This window comes from Pongo abelii, chromosome 1, assembly GCF_028885655.2.
Source record: "Pongo abelii isolate AG06213 chromosome 1, NHGRI_mPonAbe1-v2.0_pri, whole genome shotgun sequence".
Taxonomy (NCBI): Eukaryota; Metazoa; Chordata; class Mammalia; order Primates; family Hominidae; genus Pongo; species Pongo abelii.
Window position 1 is genome coordinate 173,110,294 of NC_071985.2, and position 22,717 is coordinate 173,133,010.

General features: G+C 38.4%; 1 protein-coding gene across 4 annotated transcripts in view; it reads left to right on the top strand.

Moving 5' to 3' along the window:
• C1H1orf87 (chromosome 1 C1orf87 homolog) overlaps positions 1 to 22,717 on the top strand; it is a 144,485-nt gene that overhangs the window by 109,871 nt on the left and 11,897 nt on the right. For all 4 annotated transcript variants that reach the window (XM_054533833.2, XM_063712110.1, XM_063712109.1 and 1 more), the window contains one exon: positions 11,490 to 11,554. In XM_054533833.2, coding sequence (XP_054389808.1) covers positions 11,490 to 11,554 — 65 coding nt within the window. The remainder of the gene's footprint in view (positions 1 to 11,489; positions 11,555 to 22,717) is intronic.

Below are 22,717 nucleotides of genomic sequence, written 5' to 3' on the forward strand. Positions count from 1 at the left end.
TCTCCTTGTCAATGAGACCTACACTAACCACCCTATTTAAAGCTGTGGTCCCCATCCTTTGTTCCCCTTAAGCTAATCTCTTTTTGTTTTCTTTTATACACTTATCAACCTCTAATGAATTAGGTAATTTGCTGATTTATCATCTGTATAGCTATTATCTGTATCTCCCTGACAGACAGTAGATGATAGTGCCATGGGGAAGTCAGGGTCTTTGTTTTATTCATTGATGTATCCAAAGTGTCTAGAGCAGTGCCTGGCACATAGTAGGTTCTCAATAAATATTTATTGACTTGAACTGAATTGGGGGTTGGGGATACATTGACTTGAACTGAATTAGAGAGGTAATCCCTCAAAATATTCTCAGGGATGCAGATACATAAATTCTTCCCAGTCCCTATCTCATGAGCAACTTGAAGAAGGCCTTCCTTACCCACCCCACCAAAATCAGGTTCCTTGTGCTATACTCTGTCATGGCACCCAGTCATTTTATTTGCTAACACTTATCAGTATTTGTAATTATCTGTGTATTTGTGTGATTCGTTAGTTTAATATCTACATAGTGATCTCCATGCTAGCAAGGGGCATGACTATTTTCCTCACACTATATTTCCAACATCTAGCCTAGTACTTGGCTGTATTAGTCTGTTCTCACAGTGCTATAAGAAACTACAGGAACTACCTGAGACTGAGTAATTTCCAAAGAAAAGTAGTTTAATTGACTCACAGTTCTGTAGGCTGTACAGTAAGCATGGCTGGGAGGCCTCAGGAAACACAATCACGGTGAAAAGCAAAGGGGAAGCAAACATGTCTTACCATGGCATGGCAGGAGAGAGAGAGAGAGAGCGAGGGGGGAAGTGCCACAGTTTTAAACCATCAAACCTCATGAGAATTCACTCACCATCACAAGAACAGCACTGGGGGAAATCCGCCCTCATGATCCAATCACCTCCCACCAGGACCTTCCTTCAATACATGGGGATTACAATTTGACATGAGATTTGGGTGGGAACACAGAGCCAAACAATATCATTCTGCCCCCAGGTCCTCCCAAATCTCATGTTCTTTTTACATTTCTAAACCAATCATGCCTTCCCAACAGTCCCTCAAAGTCTTAAGTCATTCCAGCATTAATGCAAAAGTCCAAGTCCAAAGTCTCATCTGAGACAAGGCAAATCCCTTTTACCTATGAGCCTGTAAAATCAAAAACAAGTCAGTTACTTCCAAGATACAGTGGGAGTACAGGCATTGGGTAAATGCTCCCATTCCAAAAGGAAGAAATGGGCCAAAAAAAAGTAGCTACAGACCCCATGCAAGTCGAAAACCCAGCAGAGCAATCATTAAATCTTAAAGCTTCAGAATAATTTCTTTTGGCTCTATGTCTCACATCCAGAGCACACTGATGCAAGGGGTGGGCTCCTAAGGGTTTGGGCAGCTCTGCCCCTGTGGTTCTTCAGGGTACAGCTCCTTTGGCTGCTTTCACAGGCTTGCATTGAATGCCTGTGGCTTTTCCAGGCACACGGTTGCAAGCTGTCAGTGTATTTACCACTCTGGGGTCTGGAGGACTGTAGCCCTCTTCTCAAACTCCACTAAGCAGTGCCCTAGTGGGGACTCTGTACAGGCACGGAGTCCTGTTTTTGCCACAGCTGTTTTTGCCACAGCTGGAGCTGGAACAACTGGGATGCAGGGCACCACGTCTTGAGGCTGCACAGAGCAGTGGGGCTCTGGGCCCAGCCCCCAAAACTATTTTTCCCTCCTAGACCTCCAGGCCTGTGATGGGAGGAGCTGCCAGGAACTCTGAAATGACCTAGAGACATTTTCCCCATTGTCTTAGCTATTAATATATAGCTCCTCATCGCTTATGCAAATTTCTGCAGCCAGCTTGACTTTCTCCCCAGAAAATGTGATTTTCCTTTCTACCTCATGGTCAGGCTACAAATTTTCCAAACTTTTTTGCTCTGCTTCCCTTTTAAACATAAATTGCAATTTTAGTCCATCTCTTTGTAAATGCTTATGACTGCACACTTTTAGAAACAGCCAGGTCACATCTTGAATGCTTTGCTACTTAGAAATTTTTTCTGCCAGATACCCTAAATCATCTCTCTCAAGTTCAAAGTTCCACAGATCTCTAAGGCAAGGGCAAAATGCTGCCATTCTCTTTGCTGAAGCACAGAAAGAGTGACCTTTACTCCATTTCCCAAAAAGTTCCTCATTCTCATTTGAAACTACCTCAGCCTGGACGTCATTGTCCATATCACCGTCAGCATTCTGATTAAAACCATTCAACAAGTCTCTAGGAAGTTTCAAAATTTTTCCCACATCTTCCTGTCTTCTTCTGAGCCTTCTGAAATGTTTCAGCCTTTACCCATTACCCAGTTCCAAAGTCACTTCCACATTTTCATGTATCTTCATAGCAGTGCCCCACTCTCCTGGTACCAATTTTCTGTATCAGTCTGTTTTTACATTGCTGTAAGGAACAACCTGAGACTGGGTAATTTACGAAGAAAAGAGGTTTCATCGACTTACAGATTTATAGGCTTAACAGGAAGGATGGCTGAGTGGCCACAGGAAACTTACGATCATGGCAAAAGGCAAAGAGAAAGCAAGCATATCTTACCACGGCGAAGCAGGAGAGAGAGAGAGAGACAGTGAAGGGGGACGTGCCACACTTTTAAACTATCAGATCTCATGAAAACTATCATGAGAACAGCATGGGGGAAATCTGCCCCCCTGATCCAATCACCTGCCACCAGGCCCCTCCTTCAACACATGGAGAATACAATTTGACATTAGATTTGGGTGGGGACACAGAGCCAAACCATATCATTGGCACATGATAGGTACACAGTAAATGTTTAAGGAATTTACTTATTCATTTATTTAGCAAGCATTTACTGGGTACCTACTACATACCAAGCACTACTCTTACACACTAGGAATATAGATATGAATAAAACAAAGCCCCTTTCCTCATGAAACTTATATTCTAATGGAAAAGATAAATAATACATAAGTTAGAATATATGGCGTATCACATGGTGATAAGAGCAATACAGAAAAATAAAGGGTAAAGGTTATGAGCCACATCAATCAATGAACATATGAATAATGAGGTTATGATATTGAGCTTAGTCAATGACTTTCCACTGTGCCAGCTTTGGACATGAGAGTCTGCCTTCTTTAAAACCTTGGGGGTGGTTGGATGAAGGAGAGAGGTGTGGTTAAGCTGGAAATGCAGAAAACTGAGCTAAGAGCTGAGTAGAAAATCGAAAGGCCAAAATTAAGACTACCAAAAAGGCACCAATCTGAAGAAAGAAAAAGCAAGTATCAAAGCTCACATTATACCTATACATAGTAGAGACTCAATAGATATTTGTTGATTAAAAATTGAGATCCAGAACCAAGATTCCGAGAATTGGGAATATGAGACCAAGAGAAAATGGGGAGCAAATAATGTTAGGCTACTTAATATCCTATCAACACTCTCAATTTCTCACTGTTTTTGTGCAGATCAGAGAAGCACACAGATTTCTTTATTCACCTGTCTTTGACTTTTAATGTTCAAGGATATCAAAACCATAAGAACTAAAAAAGAATTGCATTTATAAGAAAAAACCTGTTTCATCCCTAAACAGTCATTGGCTAAAGCTTCTTTTGTTGAATTAAATCCATTTTGTTATGGGCTTTGTATGCAAACCTATATCCTTAAGAGATTAAAGATGCAATTTAGACACATTTTAGAAGCTGAATGCACGAATCATTATTTTAGTACATATTGTCCATTAATCTGCTGTTCAATTGGGAACCCATTTGGAATGTGGCTGCTTGCTAATTAGCAGGATTCTAGTGCTGAGCTGGTTCCTGACTAAATGTCCTTTAGAATCAATAAAACATCAGGAGGGATTATGGTGATGTGGGATTAGCCCCATCTAACCAAATAAAATGAGTTGTGTTTCCTCCTTAAACTGTCATGTTGTAAGAGTTGACGAGACGAGCAATTTCACAAACCCTGTTACAAAGTTGTTGTTGTTGTTTTTTTAACATTGAGATTTGTTTTTTTGCCATTTGCCTACCAATTAGCAGAGACATTAGTGAATGACTGCCAGGATAAGGCGATTTTGAGAAAGACTTGATTACGATTTCAAATCTCTACTCTGAATCACCCTTATGTAAAATGAGTTCAGGTTTTGTTGGATGGAAATTATTATCCGTGTTCTTGGCCAGGAACATGTAAATCAGAATTAGCATTTAATGTTTCTGTGTGACTTTGCAATAAATGGTAATTAAGGAGGGCAGAGAGAGAACAGGAGGCAAACTAATACTCTAAAATTGTATTGGCAAAATTAAATGCTTCAAACCAGTTTAAAACACATGCACACAAGCCAAATTGTGTTGGGGGAAGGGATAAATAATAAAGCTGCTATGGAAGCTTCATGAATAGAGGGGAGCAATTGACACAGCCACAAGTAGGACTTATCATACACATCTGGCCCATTACTGAGAGTGCAATTAAGTTGAAAAAGACTGGTTTTGCTAATCCCAGGAACAACCAGAGGATTTTAGAAGATGAAGGAAACATGAGGTGTCTGATTCAGCAATTACTTCTAAAGAGAATAGGAAAAGTGTTAGGTAGCAAGCTATTAGAAATATGGTATAGATCTGCCCATTGGCTGTGCCTTAGAAATCAGACCTGCTGCCTTTTCTCTTCCAGAAAATAATAATAAGTGCTTTATAAATATTAACTCTTTTAATTATTGCAACTTTCCCATGAAGTAGGCATATTATTTTTCAAGTGAGGAAACTGAGGCACAGCAGCACAGAGAGGCTAAAACCAATACACAACTAATAAATGAATTCATCAATAAGGCTAAGTCAAACGTAGGTTCTCTATCTTCAGTCTTGGCTCTTGGTCACTACACTACACTGATTCTCCTACAAGTCCTATGAAACTCAGTTTATAAGATAATGACTAGGCACAGAGGCTTTGGCCAAACTGCCTAAGTTCCAGAGCTGGCTTCACCCTTGGGCTTGATGCTGAACAGAGTTCTGGATTTGAGTTTAGTATCTCTTGCCCTCTCCTCCAGGACCCAGGAGGCATGTAAGATATGAACACCAAAGAGGGAAACATTTAAGCTCCAGGGGCAGGTATGATCCAAATAAGCCCAGAGCTTGGAAGCAACCTTTCCTTACCAGTGCAGCCCTTCAACCACCTCTTCAGCCCCCATCTATGGAGAAACCCAGCATGAGTCCTAGCTGGCGACCTGGATCTGAAACACACTAGTTTTGGGAGCCTGGATAAGTAATAAATTTCTCTTAACCTTAATTTTCTCATCTGTCAAAAGGGAAAAATAAGAATTCATTTGTTTAGGTTTCAGAGTTTATTGCCTCTATATCAGGGAAGGGCTGTACTTCTCCCAGTTAACTGAAAGGTGGAAAGAATATAAGTTAGTACATGAACAAGAAGGTCAAAGCATAGAAAAACAATGCAAGTGAATGAGCGTCTCAGTAGCAAGGTTAAATGACATGATCAAAATAACTCCCTGACCTGATTGGATAAAGAATTAATGCATATGCACCTAATACATCCAGGTATGGGGCTAGATGCTCTACATGGCTACACAGCATAGTCCCAGCAACCCCATGAGTTGGTTTTCCTTTTAGAACCACTTCACAGATGAGTAAACTAAGGTTTAGAGACATTAAATAAATTACTCTCAAAAGTTAGGCTTCTTTGACTCTTACTTCTGTTAAGGCTGTTCAGGCTGAATTGTATCCCTCCAAAGTTCACATATTGATGTTTTAATCTCCAGTACTTCAGAATATGACTATATTTGGAGGGCCTTTTAAAGAAGTGATAGGCTGGTTATGGTGGCGTTTGCCTGTAATCCCAACACTTTGGGAGGCTGAGGTGGGAGGATTACTTGAGGTCAGGAGTTCAACACCAGCCTGGCCAACCTGGGAAAACTTGCCTCTACTAAAAATACAAAAATTAGCTGGTGTGGTGGCACGTGCCTGCGGTCCCAGATACTCTGGAGGCTGAAGCACGAGAATCGCTTGAACCTAGGAGGCAGAGTTTGTAGTGAGCTGAGATCGTGCCACTGCACTGCAGCCTGGGTGACAGAATGAGACTCTGTCCACCAAAAAATAAAAATAAAGAAGTAATAACTGAGTTAAAATGAGACTGTTAGGGTGGGTTCTAATCCAATCTGAAGGGTGTCCTTATAGGAAGTGGACATTTGGACACACAAAGAGACACCAGGGATGTAGGTGCACAGAGGAAAGACCATGCACAGAGAACACAGCAAGAAAGAGGCCATCTGCAAGCCAAGGAGATAGGCCTCAGAAGAAACTAAACCTACTGACACCTTGATCTTGGACTTGTAGCCTCCAGAACTGTGAGAAGATAAATTTCTGTTGTTTAAGCCATGTGATCTGCGGTATTTTGTTATGGCAGCCTGTCTTAGATCATTTGGACTGCTATAACAAGATGCTATTGACTGGGTGGTTTATAAACAACATAAATTTATTTCTCAGGTTTCTGGAGGCCAGGAAGTCCAAGATCAAGACAGAAGCAGATTTAGTGTTTGGTGAGGATCCACTTCCTTAGAGACAGATTTTTTTTCACTGTGACCTCCTATGGTGAAAGCAGAAAAGGGTCTCTCTTAGGCCTCCTTTATAAGAACACTAATCCCATGCATGAAGGTTCTGCCCCCACTGCCTAATCACTTCCTTAAGACCATAGCTCCTAATACCATGGAATTGAGGATTTCAGCACATGAATGTGAGGGAGATATAAACATTTAGACTGTAACACAGCCCCAGCAAACTAATATAGTCCCTAAAGGCTAAAGGCCTCTTTGGTAATCTTCCTGTCTGGCTCCTCCTTCTGGCATATTTTGTTTCCCTTGACTGAAGTAGAGGATTACAGGATTCTGAAGGCAATTCTTCAAATCATGGGACTTAATTTCTGATCCTGGCAGTCTGAACAGAGCTAACTCTTTATCAATATTCTATACTATGTCTCAGCTGAGCTTGGTGGGATTTGTAGGAGCTAACCAGGTAAGAAACGGGGAAGAGTATTTCAGAGATAAGGAGCAGTATGTGCTGAGACAAAAGCCAAGAAAAAATAAGTTTGGAGAACTACAAACTTCATTATGGCTGGAACACACATTTCAGGAGGCAAAGAAAGGTAATGGGCTTGGGAGGTGAACACCAGCAAACCTTTTGACTTAAGCCTTCATAACCCTCATAGAAGAGCATACCAGCTGAAATTACCTTCATCAGTATTACAAGGATGTTTCAATAAAATAGCCTACATTTTGTGTGTTTAGTGCTTTAGGTTTGTTTGTTTTTTTAATATTTAAGGCTTTTTGTATAAAATGACATCAGCCTACCAACTCCCAACTAAAATTTCTATGAAGAAGGAAAGAGACAAACAACACATGAGTAGCAAAAACTGACTAACTCTAGTGTCAGAATGTACAAAAGAAATCTTCACTAAATATAAATAAACGTAATGTGGGAAAATCAATTAGTTGCTTGCCCCAAGCTGTGCCCTACCCACCTATAAGAAGTGCAGAAAACAGAAAATACTTTATCCCTTCACCACAATCTTCCCCTTGATTTGGGGACCCAAGTCTTGACCAACCAGAAAATTACACAAGTGTTGTTTTATTGTGCAGCCTGAGCACTATGGTTCCCCACATCTCCTTTCCTTCCCTCCCCTGCCCAAGGATACACACTTAACCACACACAACTCTTCTGTGCCTATTTGGAGAGCTCAACTATCAAGAATGATGGCAGAAAGTTGAAGTAAGCAAGGTGGGAAGGGGAAAATATGACTATGGTGCTTGCATCTGATGAAGGTAATATCTGATAATAAAGTTGTAGAGGTTAGTACAGAGAGGAAGATCACTGTCAGTTGTATATGATGAGGAGCATATAGCTTATGGCATACTATACCAATATGGGGTATGTGATATACAACAAATGTGGTGAGAAAATCCTATCTCTGCCCTACCAAGGTGCACCAGGTGTATGCCTGAGAGGCACCAGGAATGGACGGAAGTTGTCATCTGCCCTTGACTTCAGGTCTAGTGAGCAGTGAGCAAGGCCAAAGGAAATCAGTGCAACTCATCTGCTGGGTTGTACTGAATGTGAATAGATACTCATTTGAAGCAAAATACCTAATTAAAAAAAAAAACAAATACACACTACAAAACATGGAAAGGGAGCCAAAATTCTACAGGCTCCAAATCTCACCAGACCTTTTAAATTAATCTACTCTAAGAAAAATTTAGAAAACCATTGATTTTTTTGTAGAGTATAAGAAGCCATGTCCTCTACTGAAATGAATTGGAAAGTAATCAACATAATGAGATTTAAAGGACACAAAAATGAAACTTAAAAAGCACAAAACATGAACAGAAGAAACTAGAAAGAATTTTGGTAAATATGGATGGTTTCAAGAAAACTACAACTTTCATAGCAGAATTAAGAGGTAACGAGGAATCAATATGTAATGTCAAACTTAAGAGGCTTTTACAAAATCTAGAGAAAAATAACAAAGAAGAAAATGAGGATAGTAGATATAAAAGAATAAGAATAGAGGTTCAACCTAAGAGGCCTTGGTATTGTGAAAAAGAAAACTAGAAAAAATGGAAAACGAAATAAAAACGGAAGTCCCAACTAAAGAAACTTTGCAGAGCTGGTACAGCTGTACAGATTGAAGGGACTCGGTGTGATGTAAGCTAAATTAAGAAAAAATGTATTCACATCATTCCAACAAAACTTTTATATTATAAAGACAAAGGCAATTATTCAGGGATCCAGGCCAAAAACCCAATAAAACTAAACCAAAGCAAATAAAGAGAAAATTAATTACAAATGACCAAAAATCAGACTGACATCAGACTTCTGCAAAAATAAATGTCAGAAAACACTACAGCTGTGTCCATGGAACTGCAAAGACCACAAAAATGTAAACGAAGTCAAGTTACATTATGTTCGAATAGATTTGGAGTCAGGGCATAAATCCTGGCTGTCCTATTGATCCATGTGCCCTTGGACAAGTCAGTTACATGCCCCATAAGATGGTTGTCTCAATTAAATGAGATAATGCACAAAAAGTACTCAGAATGTTCACTCCATGCCATTTTAACTTGAAAAACTCAGTTAAAGTGGGATTTGAAATAAGGTCTGCCTGAATCTAGAATCAGGCTCACAGAACTTGTCCTCCAGTCCTGATCTGTCTGGCTTGACATTGGAGGTTTGGTACCTACTTTTGTTATTAGAATTATAGTGCCTGCTATGGCAACTAGAACCCACTCCCAAATTTAAGTTGTGAATAGTACTTTGAAGGTCTTGGGGGTAATGTAAAGAACGTGGGAGAAAAGAAATATTTGGTTAGAAGGATCTTAAAAATTGTATTGGTCATGTAAGTCCTATACCATTCAAATCAGGCAATATAGTTAAAAAAATTTTCCCTCAATCTGCTTCCCCTGCTGTCAGCATATAATCAAGAATGGGCAGAAAATTTTCTGGTGTCATTTTATCCAGAGGCCTTATCTCATGTCATACCTGATATCTAAGAGAACACTACCTGATAATTCCTAACATCTCTGAAAAAATAAATGTTGTGTAATGTGTAAATATTAATGGATCTAGGTTTTTGTTGTTGTTGTTGTTGTTTTGTGTTTTTTTTTTCATCAAAGGGTCAGAAGGTGCTGTAGCCATAAACCTGGACTTCTTAAAATAGCCTTGAAAGAAATTGCAGGAAGTGTAGAAGACAGGAGATGCTTCTATTGTAGTTTATTTGCAGATCTGTGCTAATATCAGATCTTTATATAATTATTAATATTTCTCAAAAGTGCTTGCTACTTCTTGTTCAACTTTCTCTTACTTGCCTAGACCTACCACTGATATAGTCATCAGCTTATCTGACTGGCAGTCCTGCATATCCACACTTATCTAATATCCATCACTTATCTAATATCCATCACATATCTATCTAATCCATCACTTATCCATCACTTATCTATCTAATCATGTGCCCAAAGTGGCATGAAACTCTGGAGGTCACATGTTCAAGGCCCAATATCATGATACTTATCCTGACCAAATAATTTCTCTAAATGTTATGTCATATATAGGAAAGCCTTCATGAAGTATAAGCAAAATAAACTAGTTACATATTTAACTCATTTTATTTAAAGATAATAAAGTCATATGACATTAGAACTTTTCTTTAAAAACCCAGCATATATAGTTCCCAACTTGCTCTTCATTTTCACTTGACTTCTTCTGTTGGACAAGATGGAGAAAGATAAAGATACTTAGTTGAGGTTTGGTTGCTAGCAACAGAAACTGTCTTTTGCTAACACAAGTAAAAAGAAATATTTTCAAAGGATATGAATTAACACAAAATTGGAGAAAAATAAACTTCAGGAAGGAATAGAACCAAACATTAAGGCAGAGACAGTGGGAGAGAGAGAAGTGAAGGAGGGAAGAAGGGAGGAAGGGATAAATAGATTGAGATTAACTAGAGGGGGTGGGTCACAACATTGGCTAGGGCAAGGTATTGGACTTTGACCATACCGTAGACCCATCCATACTGTATCCAAAAGGAAACCAATAGCTGTCACCCCAGAGAAGAACATATTTATATATAAATGGAAGGTGGATGCTGGGCAAACAAATATAAGTGATTTTCAATGTCAAAGTTTTGCTAAAGTACTTTTTAAGCTTTAAATGATTACCTGGTTGTCTCTTGCAGACATATTACTTAATGTAATTTCCCACTTGGGAATTCACTGAATATTGTGTTCTTGCACTCAGCACTCATATTTTTCCCCTTCTATGTTTTTTTCGTGTTGTAATGCTTTCCATACTTGTGAAGGCTAGAAAGAACCTTTCTGAAACCCTCTTGACACAAAGTTCTAGAACTGCTTTAAGTTCTGTCAGTGAGATGCAATTTCATGAGATTTGAAAGGCAGAAGCAGTGGTGAGAGGCCAGTGGCACGGAGACAGTTTATATTATTTATTTATTTATTTATTTATTTATATCAACAGCAGTAGCAACTGCAGAAACTGGCAAGTGTTTTTTTTGTTGTTGTTGTTTGTTTTTTTTGTTTTGTTTTTTTTTTCCAGTGGCCAGAAAGCAATTTGTACTGCCTGATGACAACTTCATAGCTAGGGGCAACTGAGACATCAGCCAGATTTTCTTGCTGTTCCCTGATCTCTGGACCACATCTGCTGAGGCCTGACCCTAAACTTAGAACTTTCTGTTCTAATGGCTTTGCAATAATTCCCTATATCAAAGCCCTTTTTAATAAAGATATACAAAGTAGTTTCTGTTTACTGCATTGGACCTGAAATGATAGAAGTATCAAAAAGCTTATTCAATATCACTACCAATATAAACAGAGCTTCACTGGACATTCTTTCAGGGCAATCATATTGATCACCAATTTATGTTTCCTTTTCTTGCACAGATGGCAGAATTTTGTTGAGATGCTGACCAGAGCTGCTTCTGATTTGTTATCTGATTTGCCTACAGGTGAGTTCCATTATTTTTTTGCTCCAGAGAGACCTTCCATTTTTCACAGCTATTGTTGACTATGCTGCCTAGCTTGAGTGGTTTGCTTATTGGGTTTCATCTCATTTCTCTCAGAAATGTGAACAGCTCCCCAGTGAAGGAAAAATGGGAGTGAGAATCACCTTAATGGCTATTCTTTTAGGCCAGTTGGATAATAAAGCACAATTCTCCAAGTTTTATTTTATCATGAGACATTCTCTAGTGGCAGCCCTTATAGATGAATGCAGTACATTTACAGAAGTTAGTATTATTTAGCAGAATTTCAGGTGCACAGTCGCTTAGATCAAAGAAGCTCATAGCTAGGTATTTATTCCACTGATGTCTCAACAACAACAAAAAAACCTGTGAGATGTATATATATGTTTAGTGTAGGTTTTTTTGGTAAACATTTTTAAAAACAGAAATAACAGAAAGATCCTTCGTGGGCTATTTAATTAAATTACAATATAACCAATTGATAAAATGATGCAGTTGTAAAATAACATGGCTGGGTTGCTACAGGAAGATTTCCAAGACATATTATTAAGTGAAAATTGTAATGATGCATTGGGGAAATATTTAGCAATTAGCAAGTTTTAAATATGACAGGTGAAAAAATATGCATTGATATTAATCTGCTGTTGTAGTTTTTTTATTTACTACATCCATCAACCATTTACTGATTGCCCTTTGGATCAAAATATAAAGTACTGAATGTGCATGCGTGTGTGTGTGTGTGTGTGTGTCCGGGATTAAATATATCAGTCTGTATCCAAGTGGAAAAACCTAAGAAACCTTACTAGGTATTTCAAGCAGAGGGAATTTACTACAGGGGATTGGTTATGTAAGTATCCAAAGGCTGAAGGATAAAAAAGAATATGGTGAGTATATTCATTTCCCAGGGCTGCCATACAAAATACCACAATCTTGGTGGCTTAAAACAATAGAAGTTTATTCTCTCACAGTTCTGGAGGCTGGAAATATAAAATCAAGGTGTACGCATGGCCAGACTCTCTCTGAACACTCTACAGAAGAGTTCTTTCTTGCCGGTGTCAGCTTCTAGTAGCCACAGGCCTCCTTTGGCTTGTTATTGCATAACTCCAATCTCTGCCTTTGTTTTCACAAGGCCTTCTTCTTTCTGTCTTCTATATATCTCTGTATCCAAGTGTTCCTCTTCTTTATCTTATAAAGACACCAGTCATTCTAAGCAGGGCTTGCCCTAATCTAGAATGACTTCATCTTAACTTGATTACATCTGAAAAGATCTTGTTTCCAAATACGCTCAGATTCACAGGTGCCAGTGATTAGGACTTGAACATATTTTTGAGGAGGACACAATTCAGTCCACTACAGGGAGGTAATCCAGACATTAGTAACTGTAGAAAGCAGCTATCACCTTATTCTGCACCTTAAGGGAACATAGAGGAAGGAGTATTACTATCAGAATCTAGTAGCTAGTGTCACCACACAGATGGTTCTAGGGTCTCCACGGAAATGCCAAGCAGCTGGAGGAAGGATTTCAGAGGGGATTCCATACAGCTGATTCTTGGACTGCGACATAATTTAAGGCTCTAAGAAGGTGGCTGCACTTGGGTCTCTTACAAAGCATCATATTTTCAATGAGGAGACCATTGAAGTGATGTCATGTGGCTGTTCATCTGACCTGAGGTTTCACATGTGGCTAGGGCTGAGAATGCTGAAAAACATTATAGCAGTAGCTCTTCTGATGCTAGGTGGGTACTTGATGTGTCCTCACATGGCTTTCCTGTGTGTGTGTGCATCCCTGGTGTCTCTACAGGTCTGAATTTCCTCTTCTTATAAGGACACCAGTCAGATTGGGTTAGAGCCCACCCTAACAGCTTCATTTTTACTTAATCACCTCTTTAAAGGCCCTACCTCCAAATACAGTCAGATTTTGAGATTAGGGATTCAACATATAAATTTGGGGCAGGGGGGTACACAGTTAAGACCATAGCATATGGAATAGCAGAAAAATATGTAAAAAGATAAATTGAAGTCTCACACAACTAAATAACTACCTTATATTGGGACACTTTTTTTGTTTCTCTCTTACTCATTTTTCTCATATCTAAAATGGGCAAAATATAAAAGAAAAACGCAAACCTGCCCTATTGATCTTATAGGGTGATTGTGAGTCTGACAAACAAAATAGGCAACACATCACTAATTTTTATAGGCAACGTGTCACTCTCCAGAACTACAGAGTTGGGGTAGTGTTGCTATTGCATTGTTGTTGTTATAGCTCACTGCTTATTTACTTAGTCAATGTCTTGGTCTCTTCTCGTTTCTGTACTGCTGGATCTATGATGACTAAATGCTCTTAAGCACTGAGTGAGCCATTTTTTTCCTGTCTATTCTTTAGCTCCACGGGTAAATGTTATGAAAGTGAAGCAGCGGCATTATACAGAAACTAAAGAAAGATACTCCTTATGGGTGTGTAGAACTGTGAATTTTCTCTTTCCTAGGACCTCTCTGCACTCAAAGATGCTATGCTAACCTAATTAAAATAACTCATTTTATATATACTGCCTTTATTAGAAAATTTATATCATTAAGAATCATAAAAATCCTGGGAACTTGTTTTTCAATGTACATATAATTTTCACATAAATACTTAATATCTGTGACTTACACTAATGACAAGGAGAGACTACTTTCCAGCAAGTCAAACTTCCTGGTAAGAATAACTAGAAGATTAGATAAAATACAAAAGAAAATTTGTTCGAAGACTCTTACTTGGAATTCCAACTGAACTACCAGACAGAAGGGGGAGAAAAGCTCTCTGTGAAAGGAGGTATCATGCAAAATCTCTTAAGTTTTTCATACAATATGTCCAGCTTCAATTAAAAATTGCCATGGATGATGTAAAGCAGGACATAGATTTTAAAATAACTGTAATTAATATATTCAAGAAAATCAATGACAAGATGGGGAATTTTCAGCAAAGAATTTGAATCTGTAAAAGGAAATCAAATGGAATATCTACACTTAAATTTATAAAAATTAAAATTTAAAAGCTCAATAGATGGGTTTAACAGATTAGACATCGCTGATGAGAGGACCAGTGAACTGTAATACAGTTCAATAGAAAATATCCAGATTGAAGCATGGATGAAAAATTAGGATGTAATACATTTAAAAGTATGTAAGAGTCTGGGTGCTGTGGCTCACACCCGTAGTCCTAACAATTTGAGAGGCCTAAGTGGGAGGATCACTTGAGCCCTGGAGTTTGAGACCAGCCTGGGCGACAAGGTGAAACTTTGTCTCTACAAATAAGAAATTAGCCAGGCATAGAGGTGCATGCCTATAGTCCCAGCTACCTGGGAGGCAGAGGTGGGAAAATCACTTGTGCCCATGAGGTCAAGGCTGCAGTGAGCTCTGGTTATGCCACTACACTCCAGCTTGTGCAAAAGAGTGAGACCCTGTCAGAAAAAAAAAAAAAAAGTATGCAAGAGACACATAGGAAATGGTGACAACATCTAACATACATGTAACTGAAGTCAAAGAAAAATAGGAGAAAGAGAATAAAGATGAAGTTGAAGCAATTATGATTGAGAAGCTTCCAAACGTAGTAAAAGACCTTAAACCATAGATCTAAGAAATATGATGAACTCCCATTAAGACACATATAAAAAGAGCTTAGGCCCCTCTAAACATGGTAAGGTCTAAAGTCTGAAATAGTATTTCACAAAAATGAAGTATGATCTCAAATTTGAATCTCTTCACTGTGGAGCCTGTGAACAAGAGAGAGGAAGAAGATGGTGCAGAAAGCAAAGAGCAGAGTTCCAGTATGACTGCTGACAAGGGAAAATTCAAAGGAGTCACAGAAGAGGCTCATTGACACCCCTCAAACATTTCTTGAAGACCTATCACTCAAGAAAACAGAAAAATGGTGAAGCCTTGGCCTCCCTTTTACTAAGGAAAAAATATACTCATACTAGTTACTAATTAGAACTACTTGGGAAAAAAAGCAAACTCAATTGGTTTAGACAATACAGAGATTTTGGTTTATTTAGTTGAAAATTCTGGCAGCAGCAAAGGCTGCAGGAATGGTTTGATCTAGCCATTCAAATATCAAAATCAAGGATCTGTCTTCTTTCTGGATCTCTGATATGCCTTACCTGCTGTTGGCATCATCTTCAGGCTCTATATGGTAGTCCCTCAACTACTTGGACATTCTACAATGCAAAATAGCTATGGTAGCTATGGCCATCGCATCCTCACAGCACGCTCTTTGGATAGGTGTTCTCCCAAGAAGGACAGAACTTTACTACCTAAGAAACTGTAGCAAGTATTTCTTTTCTTATAGAGGCTCAGATTGAGTTTTATGTCCATCATTGAACCAAGACTGTGACTGGGATACCATGATAGGCTTAAACTAATCAAAGACCAAGCTTGGACTTGGAACTGGGGAGTCAATCCAACCAAACCATAGTGCACTAGGATGGGGTAGGTGTAGTCACCACAAAGCAAAACACATTTGCTATCTTCAGAAGGGGACAATGAAGGAGAGAATCACCAGAGGGGGGAAAAAAAAAAGAATGCTGAGAAGCGCACACACACACGCATACACACAAATCAGCTTCAGTCACATGGTGTGGCCCATGGGGCCTTTTAGCCCTGTGAACACTTCACCCATTTCTCTTCCCTTTTCATTCTGCCTCACCCAGGCTCTGCTCTCAGTTATTGCTTGATGCACCAGTCACTCCTGCCTCATGGCCTTTGCCTTTGCTGTAACATTTTCCTCCAATGCTCTTTACCCATATATTTTCACAGCTTGCTCTCTTGTTTCTCCTCCGTTCAGGGTTTTATTTAAATGTCACTTCTTGAAAGAGGTCATTGATGAATTCTCTATCTAAAATGGCAACTATCATTACCTTCCATCCCCTAATCATTGGTTTTAGCTGTGTTTATAGCACTTATCACTACCTGACATTCTTTGACGCATCTCTTTGTTCTCTCTATCAGAATGCACACTCCATGAAGGAAAGATTCTGTCCTATAGTGCCCAGCATATAGTAAGCACTTAAATGTTTGTTACATGAATGAATTAGTTCAAGCCACAGGCGTAACCCTACCTCTGCTGTCTTGAAAAGGAAACTAACATGTTCATTGCCTCAGTTTCCTCATCTGTCAAATAGAGATGATTTCTACCTCACAGGGTTAATTCTTTAGATTATGTGGAAATGTCTGTCATTTATAGATATTTGACATATATGAGTTTCCTTCTAACAAAAGCTTCATTCAGTAGGCCCACTGAAGCCAGAAACTTTTATTAAAGTCAGTTGTTCTCTATCCTGGTTTTACTTTAGAATCACCTAGGGAATTTTTTATTTATTTTTTTATTTTTTTTAATTTATTAAACTTAATTTATTAAATTTTTTAATTGATACATAATAGATGTACATGTTTCTGGGATACAAGTGACAATTTAATTCATTTATATAATGTATAAAGATCAACTCAGGGTAATTGGGATATCCACCATATTACATTTTTTATCCATTTAACAAGTTCGTATTTATTAAATGTTTACTGTGTACTGGACACCACGCTAAGCTCTGTCGTGAACAAAGCAGACATGTTCCTTATTTTCATCAGTGGTGTTGCCTAGAGTAAGAAGCTAACTTGCAATAGAAACTCACTATCAAGAAAAGGTAAGAAAGTAGACGCTAATTGTTGGACCTAAAACGAGTAATTTTTGATAATTACAATCATGAGATACAAACTTAAGAATTCCATAGATCGTAATCTCTAGTTTGTTTATTTTAGTTTAAACAGGCTGGTATTTAATTACTAAATGATATTAAAGTCAGATTTTAATTTCCTTCATTAGGCATGTCTATGAATTTCTTTTTTTTTTTTTTTTTCGGAGTTACGGATTTTTATTTTTTATTTTATTTTATTTTATTTATTTTTTTATTTTTTTCTTTTATTATTATTATTATTATTATACTTTACGTTTTATGGTACATGTGCGCAATGTGCAGGTAAGTTACATATGTATACATGTGCCATGCTGGTGTGCTGCACCCACCAACTCGTCATCTAGCATTAGGTATATCTCCCAGTGCTATCCCTCCCCCCTCCCCCCACCCCACACAGTCCCCAGAGTGTGATGTTCCCCTTCCTGTGTCCATGTGTTCTCATTGTTCAATTCCCACCTATGAGTGAGAATATGCGGTGTTTGGTTTTTTGTTCTTGCGATAGTTTACTGAGAATGATGATTTCCAATTTCATCCATGTCCCTACAAAGGACGTGAACTCATCATTTTTTATGGCTGCATAGTATTCCATGGTGTATATGTGCCACATTTTCTTAATCCAGTCTATCATTGTTGGACATTTGGGTTGGTTCCAAGTCTTTGCTATTGTGAATAATGCCGCAATAAACATACGTGTGCATGTGTCTTTATAGCAGCATGATTTATAGTCCTTTGGGTATATACCCAGTAATGGGATGGCTGGGTCGAATGGAATTTCTAGTTCTAGATCCCTGAGGAATCGCCACACTGACTTCCACAAGGGTTGAACTAGTTTACAGTCCCACCAACAGTGTAAAAGTGTTCCTATTTCTCCACATCCTCTCCAGCACCTGTTGTTTCCTGACTTTTTAATGATTGCCATTCTAACTGGTATGAGATGGTATCTCATTGTGGTTTTGATTTGCATTTCTCTGATGGCCAGTGATGGTGAGCATTTTTTCATGTGTTTTTTGGCTGCATAAATGTCTTCTTTTGAGAAGTGTCTGTTCATGTCCTTCGCCCACTTTTTGATGGGGTTGTTTGTTTTTTTCTTGTAAATTTGCTGGAGTTCATTGTAGATTCTGGATATTAGCCCTTTGTCAGATGAGTAGGTTGCAAAAATTTTCTCCCATTTTGTAGGTTGCCTGTTCACTCTGATGGTAGTTTCTTTTGCTGTGCAGAAGCTCTTTAGTTTAATTAGATCCCATTTGTCAATTTTGGCTTTTGTTGCCATTGCTTTTGGTGTTTTAGACATGAAGTCCTTGCCCATGCCTATGTCCTGAATGGTAATGCCTAGGTTTTCTTCTAGGGTTTTTATGGTTTTAGGTCTAACATTTAAGTCTTTAATCCATCTTGAATTGATTTTTGTATAAGGTGTAAGGAAGGGATCCAGTTTCAGCTTTCTACATATGGCTAGCCAGTTTTCCCAGCACCATTTATTAAATAGGGAATCGTTTCCCCATTTTTTGTTTTTGTCAGATTTGTCAAAGATCAGATACTTGTAGATATGTGGCATTATTTCTGACGGCTCTGTTCTGTTCCATTGATCTATATCTCTGTTTTGGTACCAGTACCATGCTGTTTTGGTTACTGTAGCCTTGTAGTATAGTTTGAAGTCAGGTAGTGTGATGCCTCCAGCTTTGTTCTTTTGGCTTAGGATTGACTTGGCGATACGGGCTGTTTTTTGGTTCCATATGAACTTTAAAGTAGTTTTTTCCAATTCTGTGAAGAAAGTCATTGGTAGCTTGATGGGGATGGCATTGAATCTGTAAATTACCTTGGGAAGGATGGCCATTTTCATGATATTGATTCTTCCTACCCATGAGCATGGAATGTTCTTCCATTTGTTTGTATCCTTTTTTATTTCCTTGAGCAGTGGTTTGTAGTTCTCCTTGAAGAGGTCCTTCACGTCCCTTGTAAGTTGGATTCCTAGGTATTTTATTCTCTTTGAAGCAATTGTGAATGGGAGTTCACTCATGATTTGGCTCTCTGTTTGTCTGTTATTGATGTATAAGAATGCTTGTGATTTTTGCACATTGATTTTGTATCCTGAGACTTTGCTGAAGTTGCTTATCAGCTTAAGGAGATTTTGGGCTGAGACAATGGGGTTTTCTAGATATACTATCATGTCATCTGCAAACATGGACAATTTGACTTCCTCTTTTCCTAATTGAATACCCTTGATTTCCTTCTCCTGCCTAATTGCCCTGGCCAGAACTTCCAACACTATGTTGAATAGAAGTGGTGAGAGAGGGCATCCCTGTCTTGTGCCAGTTTTCAAAGGGAATGCTTCCAGTTTTTGCCCATTCAGTATGATATTGGCTGTGGGTTTGTCATAAATAGCTCTTATTATTTTGAGATACGTCCCATCAATTCCTAATTTATTGAGAGTTTTTAGCATGAAGGGTTGTTGAATTTTGTCAAAGGCCTTTTCTGCATCTATTGAGATAATCATGTGGTTTTTGTCCTTCGTTCTGTTTATATGCTGGATTACATTTATTGATTTGCGTATGTTGAACCAGCCTTGCATCCCAGGGATGAAGCCCACTTGATCATGGTGGATAAGCTTTTTGATGTGCTGCTGGATTCTGTTTGCCAGTATTTTATTGAGGATTTTTGCATCAATGTTCATCAAGGATATTGGTCTAAAATTCTCTTTTTTTGTTGTGTCTCTGCCAGGCTTTGGTATCAGGATGATGCTGGCCTCATAAAATGAGTTAGGGAGGATTCCCTCTTTTTCTATTGATTGGAATAGTTTCAGAAGGAATGGTACCAGCTCCTCCTTGTACCTCTGGTAGAATTCGGCTGTGAACCCATCTGGTCCTGGACTTTTTTTGGTTGGTAAGCTATTGATTATTGCCACAATTTCAGCTCCTGTTATTGGTCTATTCAGAGATTCAACTTCTTCCTGGTTTAGTCTTGGGAGGGTGTATGTGTTCAGGAATTTATCCATTTCTTCTAGATTTTCTAGTTTATTTGCATAGAGGTGTTTGTAATATTCTCTGATGGTAGTTTGTATTTCTGTGGGATCAGTGGTGATATCCCCTTTATCATTTTTTATTGCATCTATTTGATTCTTCTCTCTTTTTTTCTTTATTAATCTTGCTAGCGGTCTACTTTAACACCCCACTATCAACATTAGACAGATCAACGAGACAGAAAGTCAACAAGGATACCCAGGAATTGAACTCAGCTCTGCACCAAGCGGACCTAATAGACATCTACAGAACTCTCCACCCCAAATCAACAGAATATACATTTTTTTCAGCACCACACCACACCTATTCCAAAATTGACCATATACTCGGAAGTAAAGCTCTCCTCAATAAATGTAAAAGAACAGAAATTGTAACAAACTGTCTCTCAGATCACAGTGCAATCAAGCTAGAACTCAGGATTAAGAATCTCACTCAAAACCGCTCAACTACGTGGAAACTGAACAACCTGCTCCTGAATGACTACTGGGTACATAACGAAATGAAGGCAGAAATAAAGATGTTCTTTGAAACCAACGAGAACCAAGACACAACATACCAGAATCTCTGGGATGCATTCAAAGCAGTGTGTAGAGGGAAATTTATAGCACTAAATGCCCACAAGAGAAAGCAGGAAAGATCCAAAATTGACACCCTAACATCACAATTAAAAGAACTAGAAAAGCAAGAGCAAACACATTCAAAAGCTAGCAGAAGGCAAGAAATAACAAAAATCAGAGCAGAACTGAAGGAAATAGAGACACAAAAAACCCTTCAAAAAATAAATGAATCCAGGAGCTGGTTTTTTGAAAGGGAATTTTTTAAAAAGTATTGAGTTGGGTTCTCACCTTCTGAGATTCTGACTTAATTGGGCTGGTGTGAAGCCTGAGCACTGGTAATTTTTAAAGCTGCCCAGGTGGGTCTAACATGCAGCCAGTGCTAAAGGCTACTGATTTCAAGTCATTAGTGAGGGCAGACAGGAGCGCTGGCTATGTAACTATCAGAACCCACTGGAAACCCTGTAAAACCTGGCCCTCCAACACCTGGAAATCTCTAGAAGCCAGCTTGGCTTATTTCCTCTGGTACAAATCTTCAACTGGCAGACTAGACAGATGGTTATTATTTATCCTTCTTGCTGTGTTAGAAAGGAAAAAAAATAGATCTGCCTCAGGTTTTTCAAACAATTTTTACATGTGCAAGCCATTACCTTTTTATATGCTGTTAGGTATTAGGAAGGAGAAAGGGAAGCTTAAAAGAGACCAAGTAGACTAGTATGTATTTTTTCCTAATGGAAGTTTTAGAAGTGCAGACAGTAGAGAGGAATGGGGCTAGGACAAAGTTTAGGTTCTAGATCTTATTTTTAAAAGGATAATGCATTGAACAGTGTCCCAAAAAATGTCTGGCACATCATAATTAATGTTAGTTTCTCTTCTCTGGGGAAGCTCGATTTGCTTAAGGGCACATAATAATAATAACACAACAACAGATAATAATACTTTGAATTGAGCATCTTCCCTGTGTTAGGTATTTTACATAGGTTTTTTTCTTTAATCTCCCCAGTATTATTGCAAATTTCTGTAATTTCACAAATGAAAGAATAAAGACCCAAAAGCTTGAAGCTGGTAAAGAGAAGAATCAGGGTTAGATGTTAGGTCTGTCTGTTCATCCTCCTCCCCTTTCCCCACATACTGCTTCAAGAATCCCTTTAACAGGAGAGCTGTATGATTCAGAGTATTTTGAACCTTTTATAATAAACAGAAAGCTTTTCTTTCACATATTGGTTGAAATAAGCAGTAGCCAATGCTACTAGTTAAGGATGGGTTCTCATGACAACTTAAACGTTCAACAGATCAAATAAGATCTGCCTTAAAAGGCCGCCCTAACTGGATGCCATCACACTCTTCATTTAGCCACTATTAAGGTTTGTTCTATATAGCATCTGGGGTAGATATGACAGGATAAAGAAATACAGAGAAAAATCACTCCTCTCCCAGGACTGGAAAAGAATTTGGAAAAATGGCACTAAATGTCTAGTGACTTTATTTTTCAAACTACGTATTAGGACACATGATCATTTATTCAACATGCATTCATTGAGTATTTAATTCTAATGAGGGGTGCTGGGGCTTCAAAGAAGGTTATGAAATCACGTGTCTTCTTCATCAAGAAACTGAGGGAGAACTTTCACAATGATTCCTAAGTGTGATGCTAACAGTCCATATAACAAATTGCTTTTAAATTGATATGTGCATTTATTTGTAAAAATATCCTTACCTAGATAACACTATTAGTTAACATTCACTGAACACTTGCTGTGTTTCAGGTACTTGCTTTACACTTTCTAGTCCATTTAATCCTTACAATAGCCTATAGGTGTCATTATCCCCTTTATACAGAAGAGGAAA